The sequence below is a fragment of the Macaca mulatta genome, chromosome 14, assembly GCF_049350105.2.
Source record: "Macaca mulatta isolate MMU2019108-1 chromosome 14, T2T-MMU8v2.0, whole genome shotgun sequence".
Lineage (NCBI taxonomy): Eukaryota > Metazoa > Chordata > Mammalia > Primates > Cercopithecidae > Macaca > Macaca mulatta.
In genome coordinates, this window is record NC_133419.1 from 5586355 (window position 1) to 5605763 (window position 19409).

Here is a 19409-nt window from a genome sequence, read left to right on the forward strand (position 1 = left end):
CGCCACAGTCTGCTAAGGGGAGGGGGCGCAGAGGCCACTGAGAGGAAGTGAGAAGGCAGGGAGCACTGTCAGGCACAGAGCCATGGGTAGGGACAGGCTCCCCTGCTGGGGAGAGCAAGGCGGGCCCCTCCTGGGCCTCAGCCCAAGCCAGAGTGGAGGAGCAGAGCAAGGCCTTTGAAGTCTGGAGGGCAGGCTGGCCTCCAGCGGTCACCGGGGACAGTAGGACTGGAGTGCTGGGCTCAGGCCTCCTGCGCCTCCCCACTCCCACTCCCACCCAGTCAAACCACCACATTCCCGAACGTAAAACAACCCACCGAGCGCCCATTGAGCAAGGTTCAGGGCCAGGCTTCGAGTCAGCTGAGAAAGGTTCTGGCACCCACACTACCTAACAGATGCTGAGGTCCACAGAGCCGAGAGAACTCCCCTGCCCAGGCCCTTCTCCCACCCCACACTGAGCCTCCCAGCAGGCCTCACGCTCCTCCTCTGCAGTTCGACCTCTGCTCGGGCAGACCCTAGGCGTGACCTCCCATACCTACAGCCCAGCCCAAGCCACAGCTCTGTGAGGGACGCAGAGGAGCCCTGGGCTCCCGCCCAACCTGCCACAACCAGCAACGACGGACCCGAGCCAGCCCACAGCCCTGACCTGAGAAACGTCTGTAAAATGGGACAGCACCATCACGGCTGCTGGGAGACCACACACCCCAGCACCAACCCTGGTTCTTGGAAATCAGTCCAGGTTGGAGCTTCACAACGAGCAAAGCCAGCAGAGGACAAGCAGGCTGGCTCTGGACCGTGCTCACAAAGGTAGCTAAAGCAAGGCAGCCGCTGCACCCCGCCAGCAGGAGCCGGCGATGCCAGCAAGGCCATCCGGAAGCACAGCCTAGCTACTGCCCCAGGCCAGGCTGGCAGGGCACGATGGCCGGGGAAGGAAGGCAGGGACAGGCCGGCCACCATCCCATATTCCTCTCAAGTCCTGCCTCGGACAGGGATCCAGACTCCTGCCAAGACCACGACAAGCGCTCTGACCCCTCACACAAGGCACACCTTGCTCCCCAAGGGCCGCTCCATGGGGCAGAACCCCACACCTAGAGGAGGAGCCGGCCCTTCCCGGTGCCTCAGGATGGGACACTCGGCTTTCCCAGGCGGAGGATCACACCCCAGCCTCAAGGCTGAGGCTGTTGCCACGTCCAGCACCCACAATGATGACATCCACCTTGTATGGGCTCTGGGAAACAGCGCCACTGCAGCAGTCACTGGACAGTCACACAGAGGAAGGCCTGAGATTCCGTCAGCGGTTCCATCTCCACAGCCCAGCTGCCCCCGAATCACAGCCATTGGCAAGGGGGCATCCACACCAGAGTCCCTATCCTCTCTCCCTCCTGACAGGCACACAAACACATACACACAGAGACATGCATGCACGAACACACACACACAGACACACAGACACCACGCACGCGCACAGACATACAGACACCACGCACGCGCACAGACATACAGACACCACGCACGCGCACAGGCACACAGACACCACGCATGCGCACAGGCACACAGACACCACGCATGCGCACAGGCGTAGCGACACCACGCACGCGCACAGACATACACCACACACGCACCCAGACGTACAGACACCACGCACGCGCACAGGCGTAGAGACACCACGCACGCGCACAGGCGTACAGACACCCTGCATGCACAGACGTACAGACACCACACACGCACACAGACGTACAGACACCACGCACGCGCACAGGCGTAGAGACACCACGCACGCGCACAGACGTACAGACACCCTGCATGCACAGACGTAGAGACACCGCGCACGCGCACAGACGTACAGACACCCTGCATGCACAGACGTAGAGACACCACGCACGCACACAGGCGTACAGACACCCTGCATGCACAGAAGTAGAAACACCACGCACGCGCACAGACGTACAGACACCACGCACGCACACAAACACCACGCACGCACACAGACACCATGCACACATGCAGACACTACACAGCAAACAGACATACAGACACCACGCATGCAAAGACACCACACCACACACCACATAAGACACCACACACACACAGACATATAGACAAGCCACGCACACACACACATACCACACACGCACACAGACAACAGACTCGCACACAGACAACAGACTCGCACACAGACATACATACACCACGCACATGCACAGACATACAGACACCACGCACACACAGGGCTCACTCACTGCTTCCGCCCTGGGTGAGAACCCCGGCTTCAGCCTTCCCCTTCTGGACAACACACAGCAAACCCCAACGCGGCCACAAACGAACAGCAGCACAGGCTGAGCACTGTCCACTCCCACGACAAAGCCGCAGCGATGCAGCGTGGCCCCAGCCCCAAGGAGGATGGTGCCCTCGGCCAGGACGGAAGAATAAACTCGTAACACTGCAGTGGGGTAGGGAGACAGGCAGACGCCTCCACACAGCAACGAGCTGCCGTGCCCCGGGCAGCCACAGAGGAGGATATGGTGGGAGAGACTAGTGGCAGGAGAGGGCGTGGGAGGTGAGGGCCCTCCCAATAGGCCAGCGCAGCCTGGGGGGCTGCAGTCAGAGAGGGTGCAGGGCAAGCCTGGTTGTCAGGAAGGATGAACGGGACTGGAGGAGAAACCAGAGGAACCACCCTCAGTGAAGGGCCTGGCGGGGAGGGCCGGGGAGGGGTGGGGAGACAGAGACAGGGAGGAAGGTAGGAGGGGAGGAGGACAGGGGATAGGCAGGGAGGGAGGGAAGTGGGAAGGAGGGTAGGGGAACTGAGTCAGGATGGGAGGGAGCAGGGGAGGGTTGGAGAGGGGCAGCCAGGACAGAGAACAAGTGGCCCTGAGCCCAGGAGACCCCAGGACAGACAGGTATCCGGGCAGTGGGGTGGTGGAGCACTGTGGCCACCCGAAGGCAGGCCCCTGGACCCCTGATGGGCCACTGCTAACTCCTGGACAGAGTTTGCACATGGGTTAAGCCAGGGCAGCAGACACCGGCCCAGCCCCCTCTGTTAGTCACAGCACAGGGCAGCCCCATCCCCAGACCCTGTTGGAACCACTGAGAAGGTAGGGTGCCCTACCTTCCCGCCGGCGAACAGCAGCATCCCGAACATGGTGAACAGGCACAGGTGGATGGCCAGCAGCAGCCCAACGCTGGGGGAGAGCGTAGCACTCAGCCTGGGCCAGGCAGGTGGGCAGGCAGGACCCAGGGACACCTGACCTGCCTGCGGGGCTCGGTGACAGGAGCGCCCAGGAGTCTGCAGCAGCTGGGTCCCCCTCTCCCCGAGGGCCTTGCCTCATGCTCAGCTCATGGGGCCCAGAGGAAAGGCCTGGTCCTGCCCTGGCAGGGTCCCTTCTTTGACAGTGACCAATGAAACCCAGGGGGCCCAGCTGAGACAGCATCCAAGGGCCCAGGGCTCTCAGAGGGGGCCACTTCCACCCACCTGAGCTGGATGGTGAGGGGTCAGCACCTGAGCCACTAGGGACTCACGCACCGTTGCCACTGGCAAGAGCAGAGGGTGACAGGGGATCGGGACCGGGGTGAGCTGAGGTGGATGGAGGCTGGGCTGGGGCACAGGGAGAGCGCCCCACGCTTCTAGTGGCAACAAGAGCCACGAGGGCTTCCAAGCAGGAGTGCCGTCAGGAGCAGCTTGGCTTTATGAAGTCTAGGCTGGCAACGTGCAGACACCATGAGTGGGAGGGAACAGCAGAGGGGAGAGGCAAGGCGCAGCCCCAGTGAGGACAGAGGGGACAAGAGGAGACCCATCGGAGAGAGTGCCCAGGGGACTCACAGCCTTTGAGCTGGGGCCACAGTGTCTGCAGCCCCGGGCCTAGGTCGAAGGCTGCTGGGAGGCCTCTGGGGAACTGTTGGAACCACTGAGACCCCAAACGCCCCCCCAGCGTCCTCCCCACACTGTCACCAGCCAGCCAGGGATGCGGAGCAGGCAGTCCAAGGTGAGACTCCGATGGGCCCCGCCCGCAACCACATGGCCTGGGGCAGAGAGAGCCGCTTCCCAGCCCTACGAGCCCGGGGCACGAAGAGCCCACCTGGCCATTTCCGGCAGCGACCAGTGGATGCACTTCAAGGTCTTCTTCATCATAGAGGAGTTCTGCAGCAGGAAGAAGGGGCGGAGGAGCCGGCGGACGCGCAGAGGCTGGAAGAGATCCGGGCAGCTGAGCACCACATGCAGTGCTTAGTTCCACCCCCGCCGACCATCCCAGGTGGGCACACAGTTCAGAGACCCCCGTGCCCTGGGGGCCACTCCACAGTCACTGAGCTCGGAGTGGAGGGCCTGGCTCCAGAGCTGGCCTTGAGACCTGCTCCGGGCCGCATGATCCGCAGTCCTTCCCCGTCGCAGGCCTCCCCCTTGCCCATCTCCCAACTCCTGGGCGCTGCACACACAGGCTCCCCAGTCCTAACACCTGTCCCCATCCCTGTCCAAGGTCATCCTCCCCTCTGCCCACCCAGGACACAGTTGGAAGGGTGGCGGCCCCATGCCTGCCTTGGGACCCTCCTGCCTTGCCCAGCACACCTAGCCTCTCAGGGTACCATCCCTGCCTCCTCACCCCTCAACCCTCAACCCGCCTCCCCTCGTGCCCCTGCCTCCAAGTCTTCCCCTCCCAGACGCAGACCCTGCTCCCAGGAGCCCCACTTCCACCAGCCCCCCACATCCACAGCGCCCTCCAGCCTCACTGCTCCCACACTCATCACTCACACGGCGTCAATGTGACCCCAGCTCCAAGCCTTCCCCTCCCAGACACAGACCCTGCCCCCAGGAGCCCCACCTCCACACCCCCACACTCACACAGCACCCTCCAGCCTCACTGCTCCCACACCCAACCCTCACACGGTGTGAACGTGCGTCCCCTCCAAATCTCATGTTGAATCTGACTTCCCGTGTTGGAGGCGCGATCTAGCGGGAGGGGTCTAGGTCATGGGGTGGATCTCTCGTGAACAGCCTGGCACCCTCCCTGCGGTAATGACTTCTCGTGAGGGTTCGCGAGAGATCTGGTTGTTAAAAGGAGTCTGCAGGCTTCTCTCGCCATGTGACACACCCGCTCCCCGTCTCCTTCTGCCACGAGTGGACGCTGCCTGAGGCCTCACCAGAAGCAGACGCCAGCACCATGCTTCCATGCAGCCTACAGAGCCGTGAGCCAAATAAACCCCTTCTCTATTAATACCCAGCCTCAGGTCTTGCTTTATGGCCATGCAAAACAGACTCACACTCACTCACACCCACACACACACACTCTCACAGGTATTCCCATCTTCCCTGCCTTCCTCCTGGGAGGACAGAAGTGCCCACCCACAGTCCTGTCAACCCACCCCAGCCTTCTCAGTATTGGTTCAATCACCACCTCCTGCTCCAACCACCACACACCAGTTTCTCACAGCTTCCATCATGCCACGTTTCCCTCCCCTCCCCTCTATTCACCCACCTCCCCTGCTCCTGTCCCAGCCCATCCTCCCCTCCCGGCCACTGGGACCCACCTGGGGGTCCCCATGATAACCTTCCCATCCTGCCTGGCGCCCTCGGCACCAGACACAGCTACCTCGGTGCTCCCGGCTGCCCTGTGGGCCCCCGCACTGCCCGATCCGCCTGTGCTGGGCACCCTGCCCCCACCTCCTCTCTCTGCCTCACACCTGGATTCAGTCCCATGAGTATCCCGTTTACACTTTGGCGCCTGTCAATCTCAAATCCACGCTCTCAGCTGCAGTCTCGCCTCCTCATCAGTGCCTTGTTTTAGAAACGCACGGCTGTCAGCTCCTTGCACAAAACCAAACACTCCGACAGCTGCCCACGGCTCTGCCCATGGCCTCCAGGGTCCACAGAGCAGGCCCGGCCAGTCAGTCCAGCCCCTTCCCAGGCCGCAGAGGCCACGGCCCTCCAGCCGCCAGTCTCTGCCCAGCTGGCCGGCTCAGCCCCCCTGCCAACCTGCAGAACACCACCTCTGCCAGGGCTGCCAGGCTCCTCTCCGGCACGGCACCCACCACCCTTGGGAATCACTCTCTGTGTCTGGCACTTCTGTGCGCTGGCAGTCTCTCTGTCGCTCCGGAAGGGGGTCTCAGAGGACAAGAGACCTGCCCGTTCTGTTCACCACGGTCCACCCAGCAGCAGCACAGCAGGCCCTCCGGAACGTCTGCAAGTGACTGATCCCCAGCACTCACTCCAAGTGAATCATCACCCTCAAAAGGGACCCCAAGGCCTGGCGCAAGACTGAGAAGGCCAAGGGAACAGCGGTGAACAGAGAACGGCTCAGGGCTCTGGCTCCTGCCCTGTGCGCCCAGCTCACCCGGAACCCACTTGTTGCCACTGGTTGGAAACTCCGGTTTTAGGGCCTGATAACAAAGGCTTCTCTCAGCCCCTCTACAGGCCAAGCAGACACTGAAGGTGCTGCTGGCTCCCCTCCCCTGCCCAGGAACTTGCACCCTCACCTGTAGTCAGACACAGACCACGGCACAGCTTCCCCAGACTCAAGAGCCCAACCCTGAGGGCCTTCCCTTGACAGCTGGGGCCTTGAGGCCTCTATGAGGATGGGAAGGTACATCCAGGTGACCAGCCTTCAAGGACAACCAACCACAATGCCAGTCAAGCCCCTGGGACCCTCAGACCCAAGGCTTTGAAGACAAACCACGTCCAAACAGCCCTGGCAAAGACAAAGTGAATGAGCAAAACCCAACAGTGACCGGCAGCCCAGGTGTTATCCAGCTCCCCCGGCCACAAGGCTGGGGGCACCCGGTCCTGCCTGCAAGCCGCCCAGTGCCTGTGGGAGTTCTGTATGACTGGACAGCTGGCCACAGAGGAAAACCTCAGGCCTGGTTTGCAGACGTGCTGAGTGATGGCCGGTCCAGCCAGAAATGCACACACGCATTTCAGCCTCCAACAAGAAAGCGCCGCACAGACGCGGCGGAAGGCAAAGCTCTGCAGTGGGCGGTCCCCTGCGTGGACTGGAAAGGGGACATTCCCAGGTGGAGGACAGGGGCGTGGAAAGAGAAGGGTGGAAGACTGGGAACGAGGTCTGGGAGGAAGCATGTGGACTGGCTGCTCTGAACAAGCTGCTCTGCACGGCACGTGGCGTGAGGAGCCGAGGCCCCACATGAACGCCCACCATGGGCACCACGGAGAGGAGCCTCTCTGGCCAGGACGAGGCATCCTGTGGATGCAACTGGGCCTCTTCCCTCAGCCACCCTGCTCCTAACTCCCTCCACCACACACAAATCGGCCACCACGACAGACATGGAGGCTATGCCTGGTGCCAATAGCACAGCCGCTCAGCCAGAGGCAGAGCCCGGTACCGGCCCAAGACAGCCCCCGGCAACAAAGGGGCCCTTGCCCGTAACCGGCACTCATCTGTCCTCCCGGGACAGACAGGCGTGCAGGTTATGAATCTGCCTGCCCTGCCCCCAACGTCTCTGCCAGCACCATCCCAGGACTTGGGGAATGAACTCAGTGGGGCACTATGTCCCACTCACAGCCCTGCAAATACCGCTTCCAGTGGAAGAGCTGGGGCAGCCCTGGCACGGCCCCACAGTAGCTGGCTGTGGGAAGGGTCCCAGAGCCTTAGGAAGACTCAGCAACGCTGTCGGCTTAGGGTCACAGGGCACAGCACAGGCTCTGAACTGGAGGCAACTGGGCGGGGCTGTCTCTCCCCAGCTAGGACCCACTGGGACCCAGGCAAGGGCAATGGGAGTGAACGTGGTGAAGAGGCACAGGGGGATGGCCAGCTTTCCACCTCCCACCTCGCCCATTCTGGGTCCCCGGTCTGGAAATATCCCCTCCCAAGGTGGGGATGCTTCCACCAGGATACACGCTGGTGCCAGTGGTCTGGACCATAGCTTGTTCATGAGAAGAGGGCTGCTGTGCCAGCGGGGTGAGCGGGCAGGCTGGCCGCTACCACTGAGAACAGCAGGGAGGGCTGGGTGGGGTCCTCTGGGGCACCTCTTACTCCTATGTCCCATAGGAAAAGTTAGCAAAGAACTCCAGCCTTCTAAAGGCAGGACCACTCGGGCCCCTCAGGGAGGAAGGTCCAGTCCCTGTGCCAGGTGAAAAACCAGGGCCAGCTGGGGAGCTGGCAGAGGTGAAGGGAGCACAGAGCAGGTGGCAGAAGAGATCCAGGAAGGGCCCACGGCCAGGTACAAAAACAGGCCTTTATTTGTTTTCTTCCTTGCTTGTAACATAGACCTGTGTCCCTTTTTCCTGTCTCCTTCCCCATCCTAATTTCATATAAGGATTCTTGGTGTGGCCTACAATTTAGCCTGTAAGTTACAAAACATAATACAGCTGCCACGACCGTAACTCAGAAATGGCGGTGGGAGGGCCGTCCCCGCTCCCCTTGCTGGGGCAGTCACGGGAGAGGCTCTTCCTGTGCAGGGAGGAGGCTTCGGGACGCTGCCGGGTCAGGGAGACAGGAAGGAGGCGGCCGCGGAGGCCCCACAGCAGCACAGCGGGACTGCCCTCCAGCCACCCTTCCGCTCTGCCGGGCTGTGGCCGCGACGCCGCCCATTCCAGCTCTCTGCAGCGGCTACTCCCCACCAGGTCCTGCCAGCAGGGCCCTGGGGCAGGCGGACAGGAGACGCACTCACTAGGCTGCACCCAGAGCTTCCCAGCCTCCCCATCGGCACTGCTGGGACCAATCTCATTGAGCTTCTGGGAGGCACCAGCGCCCGCCGGGTAGCGCCCCCTCCCAGAGGGCAGAGGGCAAGGTCCCAGCTCTATGGGCCCCTCCCCTGGGCCTCCAGGTGCTAACAACCCCCATCTCTCCCCTGTGTGCCCTGCCCAGGGTGGGGCTGCTCCGGCGGTTCTGGTTCCACTGGGCTGCTTTCACTGTTGGTTTCTCGGCGCCTATTTAAGGCCCTCTGTTCATTCCCTCCACAGGGCACCTGCGGGGCTCTGCTTCCCGACAAGACCCAGTGGATCCTGCTGACTCCGCACCCACCTCTTCCCGCTCTGTTCTCCCAAAGCCCCGGGGGGCCTTCCGGGTGCTCTGAGGGGAAACTGAGACGCTGCGGTGGAAAGAGCTGAGCGTGGCCGGGTGAGGGGCTTTCTCACTGTCAGGCCTCACAGAGCTTGGGGCTTGTGACTATGGGGCATGGTGAGGCCCTGGTGTGGCGCTCTCGTCGGGCGCTGGGCGGACGAGGCCCTCAGCTAGAAAGTGGAGAGCCGGGAGGCCAGAGTCCTGGATCTCACTCCCAGGTCTGCCCTCACCACCAGGGTGAGCCAGGAGGAACCCTGCACCTGTCCAGCCCTCCGGGGCTTCATCTGCAAGACGGGAACAAGGCTCCCCAGCCAACAAGTGAAGAAGTGCCACGGGAGGTGGGCAGTGCTGGGCGGGTGGGCAGGATGGCTGGCGGGCTCAGGGCTCCATCCCAACATCCCTGTGGGCCTTGCACCCACACCACCCCCAGAGCTCTCCGCCTGTCTCAGGGCCACCTCGCCACCTACCTCATGACACACGAGACTCAGGGACACGGTCCAGTCCACCAGAGACACCACCAGCACCACGAGGTAGCCCAGCAACCAAAGGTTCTTCTGGAAATGGGCCCACCCAAACAGGTAACCCTGCAAGAGAGACGGGCGGGTGAGCAGCAAGCAGCCCCACACACTGGCCCTGCAGCCAGAGAATGACGGTGCGCAGGGCAGGGACCGGACGACCAGAGCAGGGTGTGCCCCCACAACAGTGTGGTCCCCACGGGATGCTGAGCAGCGGTCAGGAGGCCCGAGCTCCCACCCAAGCCTGCTAGGGACTCACTGTGCAGCCTCAAGCAGCACCGAAGCTCTCTAACCTGGTCCTCATCAGTAACAGGAGGCTCCTGCCTGTTCTGCCTATGCAACCAACCACCTTGTGCAGGCTGAGAAGGCACGGAATGCATTCTGGAAAAGGCTCGAAGAGTACCGGCTCAGTGGGCAGGTCTCCGCCGCTACAGCAAGGCAGTTTGGGAAGTGAGGTCTGGTCTGTTCTTCCCTTACCTAACTGCCATTTCCCACCATCGAGAAAGTCCCCAGAGGGCGGTGGCTCACGCCTGTAATCCCAGTACTTTGGGACGCCAAGGCAGGCAGATCACTCAAGGTCAGGAGTTTGAGACCAGCCTGGACAACATGGTGAAACCCTGCCTCCACCAAAAATAGAAAAATCAGCCGGGCATGGTGGCAGGCACCTGTAATCCCAGCTACTTGGGAGGCTGAGGCAGGAGAATCACTTGAATCCAGGAGGCAAAGGTTGCAGTGAGGTGAGATCATGCCACAGCACCCTAGCCTGGGCGACAGACTGAGACTCTGTCTCAAAAATAAATAAATAAAAGACGGCCGGGCGCAGTGGCTCACGCCTGTAATCCCAGCACTTTGGGAGGCCGAGGCAGGCAGATCATGAGGTCAGGAGATCGAGACCATCCTGGCTAACACAGTGAAACCCCATCTCTACTAAAAATACAAAAAATAAGCCAGGCGTGGTGGCACGCGCCTGTAGTCCCAACGGCTGGGGAGGCTGAGGCAGGAGAATCGCCTGAACCCAGGAGGGGGGAGGTTGAAGTGAGCCAAGATCACGCCACTGCACTCCAGCCTGAGCGAGTGCTGTCTCAAAAAACAGAGCGAGACTCTGTCTCAAAAAATAAATAAAATAAAATAAAAGACAGACCCCAGAGGTCACAACTTGCTGATGTACCCTCTCTCACCTTCTGACACATCTCAAACACACCAACCATTCAAAAACCTCTATTAACAACCTCTTGCCAGTTTCAGTTCCAGTTGAAAAACCCCCAGACCTGCTAACCACATGAGGAGCTAAAAAGGAAGAAATGAGAAACTGCCCGGGGCCTGCAATCACACACCCCGGCATCCAGCCACAACCCTTGGTCAGCACACAGCCCGCCCTGCCCACAAGGGACAACAGGGCAGCGCTGGGCAGAGGCCCCACGCGACCGGGAGGCCACGTGAGCCCAAGCCCAAGGAGTGGCAGGGCTGGCGCTGAGGAAGGCTGCAGCCAGGGCCTGATCTAACACCATGGGCAGGGATGTGGGGGCTCCTGAGACCGCGGCATTGGAATCACTGTTTGACAAAAATAGAACACGTAGCCTGCACCTCCCTGGAAAGTCACCAAGGCTCTGACAAGGCTCAGAAGCTTAGGTGAGCACCAAAGCCCCACCTCCAGCTTCTAGGAGGACATGTGTCACAGGCAGAATCCAGAGTCAAACGTGCAGCAGCTGCTGTGTGCACAAGAAACCCCTTTCTGCCCCACGCCCGCCTCCTCTCCTCTCCTCTTTGGGGTGGCACGGTGAGCCTCAAGGAGGGACCGCCTGGGCCTCACTTATTCACTCAGGACCTCTCCTCACAGCAGCACTACAGACCCTGGACCGTTCTCAGAGGCCCTGCCAGCCTGCGCCACCCACGACGGCACACTGGCCTCAGTTTGCATGGTGGAGAGGGAGGAGAGCTGACGGCACACCGGGTTTGCATGGTGGAGAGGGAGGAAAGCTGATGGCACACCGGGTTTGCATGGTGGGGAGGGAGGAGAGCTGACGGCACACCGGGTTTGCATGGTGGAGAGGGAGGAGAGCTGACGGCACACGGGGTTTGCATGGTGGGGAGGGAGGAGAGCGGACGGCACACCGGATTTGCATGGTGGGGAGGGAGGAGAGCTGACGGCACACCGGGTTTGCATGGTGGGGAGGGAGGAGAGCTGACGGCACACCGGGTTTGCATGGTGGAGATGGAGGGAGGAGAGCTGACGGCACACCGGGTTTGCATGGTGGGGATGGAGGGCAGCTGACACAGCCTCTGCCTCAGGCGCTTGCTTGTCCAAGAAAGTATGCCTTCCTCACAGGGTCAAAGTACAAAGTCTGGGGAAAAGGCAGCTCGCTCCAGAGAATCAGCAATAAACCAGGACAGCAGCGGCCAGGCGCTGGGAGGCCGGGCCAGCACGCAGAGGGCCTGGCACCCGCCTCACCTTCACAGAGAGGTCGGCCGCAAAGACCAGCAGGCAGAGCACCTCGACACTCTCGGTCAGGCCGCAGGGCGGCTCCCAGGGGGCAGCGCGATAGCGCACGTCCGCCGTGCTGGTGAGCGAGGATGGGGTCTCGATAAAAGCCAAAAACAGGATCAAGAAGATGGTGAAGCTCAAAGTCCTGGAAAGGGAACAGAAACATGACAACGCAGGATTCGGCAGCCCTCGGGGCCCACAGGCTGATCAGGAGCTTCCCCGGTCCGAAGCGCGGGAGCTGGCGCTGCCTGAGCATGGACACTCGTGACTGGGGAGATCACGAACCTGCTCAAAGCTCCATTGCCGAGGGCTAACCCCAGCATTCCAGAAAGGAACCCTTGTTGTCGAAGGAGCCTTCCATCACAGGCCGTCTCCTTTCCAGAGAGGACGATGGTAACCGCCCTATCTATGTAACAGGGAGCCTGCCTGGACCCTGAGACCAGGTGATCCCCAGGTAGGGGCCAGCCTCCCCCGCCACGCAAGCCGGCAGGAACCGTGAGTTCCACATGGGTGCGTTCTCACCGTTGGCATACGTTCGAGTAATACCGTCGGTAAAGCCACATCGAGCTGGCATCCACCCGGTGATTGATGGAGCGGTACTGGAAGCAAAAAGTCACATGAGGCATGACAGGGGTACATGCAGGGTGGGCCGTGGCCCGAGCCCCACACCACACATGAGACAGGCCCAAGTCTCAGGCTGTGGATCACAGGGGACGCTTCAGCGTGTGGACATGGCCGGCCCTGACCCAGCAGGCCCACACCATCACAAACCATGAGGTTTGCCCAACACATAAGACCTCGCAGGCCACACACCCAGGGCGGGTGTGTGTGTGAGCAAACGCTCAGGGAGCACTTGCTGAGGGCACGGCCATGCCTGTGTCTGCCTGTGAGGCTCTCTCTTCTCTGTGCAGGGCTGACCCTCCCATGCCCCGTGCAGCCGTGCCATCCTCCAAGACACCCCTACCCACCCAGGACCTAGAATGGGGTGGTCCCCAACAGGCCTCAGAACACAGTGCATCAAAGCAGCAAATGCGTCCAGGATGCAGAAAACAAGTTCTCCGGGGACTGACGGAGAGCCATGCCCAGAGGCTCCACCCTCGGTTCTCTTAAGCTACAGTCCAGCAACGGAGGCCTCGGCCCCAGTCAGTCTCCCCTGGAGGGGCGAGCCCGTTGGAGGGTGGCCACCCCCCAGGTCAGGCCACAGGGAGCAGGTGCCACCAACCTGAATAGCATCTTCGATGAAGACCACAGCCTGATCAATGCAGAGGTCCCACCTGGCCGCGGCACCTGCAGGCAGAGGGGGACATCAGGTGACCGAGCAGGATGACATGGCCTCACCCTCCAGGACACCCGGGATCGAGGAAAGATGCCGGCTGCGGTTCCTCCCAAGGCCATGTGTAAAGAGATGACTCCACCCGGCAGTGGGGCTGCAAGGGCCTGCCCGGGGCAGGGACCAAACCAGGTAAGTGCCCCGGCATCACATGCACAGGGCAGGCCCAGGGCACGGCGGCTCCGCCTGCAGCACACACACCCAGCAAGCCCGTGAGAAGCAGCGCGTCCTGCAGGGCCCCGGCGCCAGACTCGGGGTTCAGAGCCCGGCTCCTCCACATGCTAGCAGGAAGGCTGTGGCTGGCTCCTCCTCTGCCAAGTGGGGCTATTCACAGCCACCCACTCGGCTCCCCAGAGGGTACTGGGAGGTGCAACGCAGGAGGGCCAGAGCCCCCTGCCACACTCCCCAAGCACGCTCGGTACACGGGGCTGCTGTCAGCCCTCTTCTGCTGGGCCCGACCCTGGCTCCTGCACAGCCTTCCTGAGCCAGGACACTGCACCCACTGTCCCACCCACCCCCATCAAACTAGACCTCAGATTCAACACCGACAGGGAGAACTGGCATCTAGAACCCGAAGGCACCGCCGTGAGGCTTCACGAGAGCTACCCAGGTTCCGTCCCCTCACTGTCCCGGCCCATGGGCCCAGGCAAGCTCACCCAAATCACTCCCAGGGTCAGAGCTTTGGGAACGCCCGAGTCCCCCAGCCTCTGCCAGTGCCTTCTGTGGTGAAGGGTGGCCACCCGCCTTTACCAGCAGCACAAGCAGGGTGGAGCCTCCCGACAGGCCTGGGCAAAGGCGGCAGTGGCTCCTGACTAGGAGGGGCCTTCAGGAAAAGTCAGGCGGCACAGAAGCCAAGGCCCAGCATCCTGGCCTGCTCACAAGCCTCTCGCCTGCCATGGAGCAGCCAGCGGGCACACCTGGTCAGTCACTGAGCCACTGCGGGAGGCCCGGGCCACCCACCGCATCGCAGGCACATGCCACCCGTGTGGCCTCGCTGCAGAGCTGCTCCTCAGCAGGCCAAGGGAAAAGCAACGCTCAACCCGAAGCAACTGAGGAACCCGGAGAGGCTGACACTTCCCAGCCCGGGGAGAGGGCGAAGCAGCTGCCTTTTCAGATGAGACTCGGCTTTTACACCTGGCCCCTTGGGGCCCACAGCTGCACCAAGACAATGTGGTGACACGGGAGGCAGCAGCAGAGGCCTCGGGAGGTGCTGGTCCCCAGGCAGAGGTCCAGGCCATGACCCGCCCACTCTGTTGGCCATCCCTAGGGAGGCAGCTGCCCCGTCCTCCGGGCTCCTGCTTGGGGGCATGAGGTAGAGGCAGCTGGGCCCCGGACGGATTAGAGATGTGGGGGTCCCAGACAGAGGCAAGAGACGGGAACCCCACTGGCTCTGCCCGGCCTTGCTGCACTGCCAGAAGCAAGAGCCTTCCCTCCCTGCGGCTTTGGTACCCACGTGCACAGCCACAAGACCCACCCTGAGGACAGCCGAATGTCTCCCCAGGGAAGCTCTGAAAGTGGCTACTGTTTATGTACCCTGAGCACATCCTGGGATCGCTGTGAACAGAAGCCACACTGTTTTGTTCCCTGCTGTATCTGCAGAGCCCAAAACTCAAGCACACAGGACTCAAAGCTGATTTATCCCATGAATAAATGAACAGCCCCGAGGGGAACCTTGGGGGCAGGTGATCTGAAAGGCCCCACCTTACCAAATTCCCTGGGAGAAGATAGAATCTCTACCAGGAGAGATCTAGTGATACAAGTTTCTTAGACAAGAGACAAGCTGCCGAGTTCCAGGGCTCACTCCAACCCCAGGACCATGGAAAGTGCTCACATCCACCCAGGCCAGCCATCCCGGGCCAACAGTGGTGGGGACCCCTGGAACCATCCCGCACTTGTCCTTCCATTTCGCCTGGCTTTTTGGTTGCTGGTTTATAAAATTCTGGGTCTGGCCATCCTCCGTTTCACCCTGCAACAGCCCGAGAATCTTGCTCCAAACACTCAGAAGCACATCACGGCTTCCCCTGGGTCCCCACTATTCCAGGCCCACACTCCACCCTGGCCTGGCACTGCAGGTTCCCACATTTGCCGGCCCGCTCCTCTCCTGTTCTTTCAACCCTCCGTGCCACTCATTCTGAACTTGGCTCTGCCAAGGCCATGCTCTCCAAAGCCTCCCACCCTTTACTCAGGTTGCAGCTTCTGCCAGGAGCACCATCCCCCACTGTGTGGGTCCAGGAACTCCCTTGGGGCAGCTCGCCCCGCCCTGAGCTCATTACCCTGGAGGGCAATCACCTGTCCACATGCCATCACCCTACGGGGGGCTGGAGGGTTCTGCAGGGCGCAGAGGACAACAGGGGCTGAGACGCTGCATCCAGCACACCAGGCCTTGACACGGCTTCCTAACCCAAGCCTCTGCCCCGCAACATCCAGGTCTGAGCTCCCGCTCCCCTCTTGCTCCAGGCTCCAGGCTGCACAACCTATGTAGAGTCCTGACCAGCATCCTGTGTGACCCTGGGCAAGTGCCTTAACCTCTCGGTGCTCCAGGTCCTCGTGGACCCCCACCCAGGAGGAGCTAAGTACAGACTGAATGACTTACCATAGCCAGAGTACTTTGCTAAGTGAGCCCTTCATAAGCACTCAGTTACTCTGAAAGCCTCTAGAGCATTGTAATCCCTTGTCCTCTTTTTTGATAATCAGTAAAAGTGTGATTTTCTGACCCAGAAACAACAGAAAACAACTGTCCTCAACCTTTGACCTCGGCCCTGTCAGGTGGGGCAAAGTCAAAAGGACCCGACAGCAGGGTCCACTGGGGTCCTCGGGGCACCCACAGCAGCAGCCCCCCACCACCCGTTGGCAAGAGACCAACCACAGGACTTGCGAACCAGAGCACAGGGCCTTCATTTCAAAGTCTGGCACAGGCCCCGGCACTGAGACTGAATGAGCCTTTGGGAGTCTCCATGGCTCCATAGTCTACCAGTCTTGCTGGGGACCCTGGCCAAGGAGATTCGGAACACAGAGCGTCCTGTCCACGTTCTCAGAAGCCCTGGCTGAGGCCACAGCAGAGGGACAAAGAGCGCTCCCTGAGAGCCTCCTCTCATCAGCCACACTGCCCAGCAGAGCAGGTCTCACCTGCCAGGGCCAGGACCTGCAATGATCACGGTGCTTACCCAGGATGGCCACTGGCCCCCACCCCAGTCCATCAGGCCCTCTGCTGAGGACAAACTCTGGATGCTCTCTGAATGCCCACAAGGCAGTCCCTAGTATTATCTCCCTTTTACTGAGATTCAGAAAGGTTAAGCAGGGCCAGGCACGGTGGCTCACGCCTGTAATCCCACCACTTTGGGAGGCCGAGGCAGGCAGATCACCTGAGGTCAGGAGTGTGAGCCCAGCCTGGCCAACATGGTGAAACCCCATCTCTACTAAAAATACAAAAATCAGCCAGGCGTGGTGGCGGGCGCCTGTAGTCCCAGCTACTTGGGAGGCTAAAGCAGGAGAATCACTTCAACCCAGCAGGTGGAGGCTGCAGTGAGCCGAGACTGCACCACTGCACTCCAGCCTGGGTGACAAAGTGATACTCCGTCTCGGGGAAAAAAAAAAAAAAAAAAACCAGAAAGGTTAAGCAACTGCCAAGGCCACACAGCCAGGGTAGCCCCAGAAAGGCGCCCAGAATCCTAGACACAAAGTCTGTGTTCCCTGAACGCTGCCATATGCTGGGCGTCTCATCAAGGGGCCTGCCAGAGCTGCTCCCTGCAGATCTCCCTTCTGACTGGTCCCAGGAAGCCCCTGAAGAACTTCCTGGAGGCAGCTTCTGAGGTGAGCAGACAGGGTGGCCACCTCAGTCTCTGGTTTTCCATCTCTTGTCAGGGTCCCCTCCTTGGCCCCCCATTACTCCATGGATGGGCATATGTCACCGACAGTGGGTGGCACCAGTATTCCAACCCAGTTCCTTCCAGACACAGCAGGAAAGAAGGAAAGACAGGCCAGAGAGGGAAGCGGCCAGGTGTGAATTCTCAGAGTGATTCGAGCAGCAGCCGCACCAGCACAGAGGGCTGTGACCTTGGGCAGGTCTCAGGGCCTCTCTGGGCCTCAGTTTCCTCATCTATAAAGTGAAGCTAAGGTCCTTCCACCTCTAATCCAGAACCTAATTCCCCTGGTGTCAGCGAGGGGCGGACACACCCCACCCTCGGGGGATTCAGCAATCTTCAGACCAGGACAAAAAACAGGAACGGCAGGAGGGAGTGGGGAGGGGGCTCTGGGCTGGCAGAGAGCAAGGCGCGGAAGCCGTCACTGTTTAGGGGGCCCACCCCAGCCCCACAGGACGTGGGACCGGGAAAGGCACCCTACAAAGAAAGGACTCCTAGCTCCCAGCTGGTTCTAATCCCACCTCTGCCACTTACTGGCTGTGTGACCTTGGGTAGGGTAACGCCTCTCTCTGAGCCTCTGCTTTTCCCAGAAGAAACGGGAAAAATCAAAGTGCTGCCTTCTCTGAGCCAATCAGGCGACCCTCGGGAAGTATGGGGTCTGGGCCCGCCTGGGCACACGGAAGGTGCCTGCCTGCCGCAGGGGGCCGGTTCCCTCGGGGTTGCCCACGGCTGGGCGAGGGCGTCTCCGCTCGGCTGGTCGGGATCAGGAAGCGACACGGAAGCGATCCTAGCTCTGCCCTGACCCCGGTCCGGGTCCGCAGGACGCAGCCCACTCGCCCTCAGAACACCGGCTCCCCTGGCGCCCGGCGCGGCCCGGGCCCCGCTCGGACTCGAACCTGTTGGGGGCGCGCCCGGCAGGACGCTGGGTGCTGCGACAGCGGGACCCCCACGCGCGACCCCGGTCTCCCGGGCCAGTCCCCTCCCCGGGTCCGGGCGGCTCACCAGGGCCGACTTGGATGCTGCGGCAAGTGGTCAGCCCCGCCGGGCAGTCGCTGCCACCGCCGCGGGCCCGGCCCAGCAAGGGCTCCGACTCTGCCCGGGATTCCGCCATCCGGTAGCCCGCACGCGGGACCCGACGCTTAGAAACTCAAGCCCCAAGAGCGCCCAGCTCCACTGCGCAGGCGCAGAGACCCCCGCCCCAGGCGTTCTGGCGGGGGAGCGCACGGCACTGTGACGCAGGGGATCCCTGCACTCCCAGCCAATGATAACCGGGCCAACTGCGTAGGGCGGAGCTTAAAGGGCCCCGCCCCTCTGGGGTGGAGCTCAGCTTCCTTCCACCCAGGGCGGGGCAGCGCTCTGGGCCTGAAGGGCCCAGTGCTGGGGAGGAAATACGTTCTCAAAGGATTGTCTTTACGGCCAGAAGCTTCAGCATCACCTGGAAACATTTTAGAAATGCAAATATTTGGGCCCTTCTAAACCTACTGCATCAGCACCTCTGCGGGCAGCACCCAGGAATCTGTGTTTTAACAAGCATTCGGGGTGATTCTGATGCATGTGAATATTGAGTACCTGGGGTGACTGCAAAGGACTCCCCCAAGAATGGAACTGGAGTTTACCCTCTGATAGTGAAATTAGGAGGATTCAATATAATTAAGGGAAGAGTTTAAAAACACATGACACACTTAAAAAACAATTACAACATATATAAAAAGTGTTTTCAACATTAATGCATTAAAGACCTTGTATTCGTTTTCTATTGCTACGGTGAGAAATTAGCACAAACTTATAATATAAAACAACTCCCATGCATTATCTTTCAGTCCTGCCGGGCAGGAAACCAGCAGCTCGACTGGGTCCCTGTCTCAGGGCCTCACAAGGCTAAAGTCAAAATGTCAGCTGCTGTGGGCTCTTATCTGCAGACTTGGGAAAGCCCACTTTCCAGGCTCATCCAGGATATTAACAGAATTGTGTCCATGGGCCTAGGACTGAAGCCCATGTCTTCTTGCTGGATGTTGGCTGGTGTCATTCTCAGCTCCTAGAGGCCACTGCATTCCTTCCACAATGGCTTGAACACCTCCATCATCAGAGCCAGCAAGCAAGAGCACACTGAAGATGCTTCAAGATGTAGCAAGATGCCTGTAATCCTAGCCCTTTGGGAGACCGAGGCTGGTGGATCACGAGGTCAGGAGATCGAGACCACCCTGGCCAACATGGTGAAGCCCT

The 19409-nt window shown here is 60.9% G+C and overlaps 1 protein-coding gene and 1 long non-coding RNA gene across 24 annotated transcripts in view; one reads left to right on the top strand and one right to left on the bottom strand.

Moving 5' to 3' along the window:
- TPCN2 (two pore segment channel 2) overlaps positions 1–18363 on the bottom strand; it is a 37382-nt gene extending 19019 nt beyond the window's left edge. For 19 of the 23 annotated variants that reach the window (XR_013403441.1, XR_013403439.1, XR_013403440.1 and 16 more), the window contains exons 1-7: positions 18189–18363; positions 13219–13283; positions 12519–12595; positions 11964–12141; positions 9467–9583; positions 4071–4177; positions 3104–3176 (exon numbers count right to left, since the gene is read on the bottom strand). Coding sequence is in view for 13 of the 23 variants with exons in the window: in XM_077961836.1 (XP_077817962.1) it covers positions 3104–3176; positions 4071–4177; positions 9467–9583; positions 11964–12141; positions 12519–12595; positions 13219–13283; positions 18189–18297 (726 nt within the window). In the remaining 10 variants the exon portion in view is untranslated. Of the gene's footprint in view, positions 1–2671; positions 3083–3103; positions 3177–4070; positions 4178–9466; positions 9633–9807; positions 9942–11938; positions 12142–12281; positions 12596–13218; positions 13284–18188 lie in introns of those variants that run through there. The other 4 variants (XM_077961835.1, XM_077961837.1, XM_077961834.1 and 1 more) reach the window with 4 other exon arrangements.
- On the top strand, positions 8460–10666 carry LOC144334066 (uncharacterized). Its single transcript, XR_013403464.1, has 3 exons — positions 8460–8763; positions 8900–10202; positions 10505–10666. It is a non-coding gene; the product is annotated as an uncharacterized LOC144334066 (long non-coding RNA).
- Positions 18364–19409: the final 1046 nt, after the last annotated feature.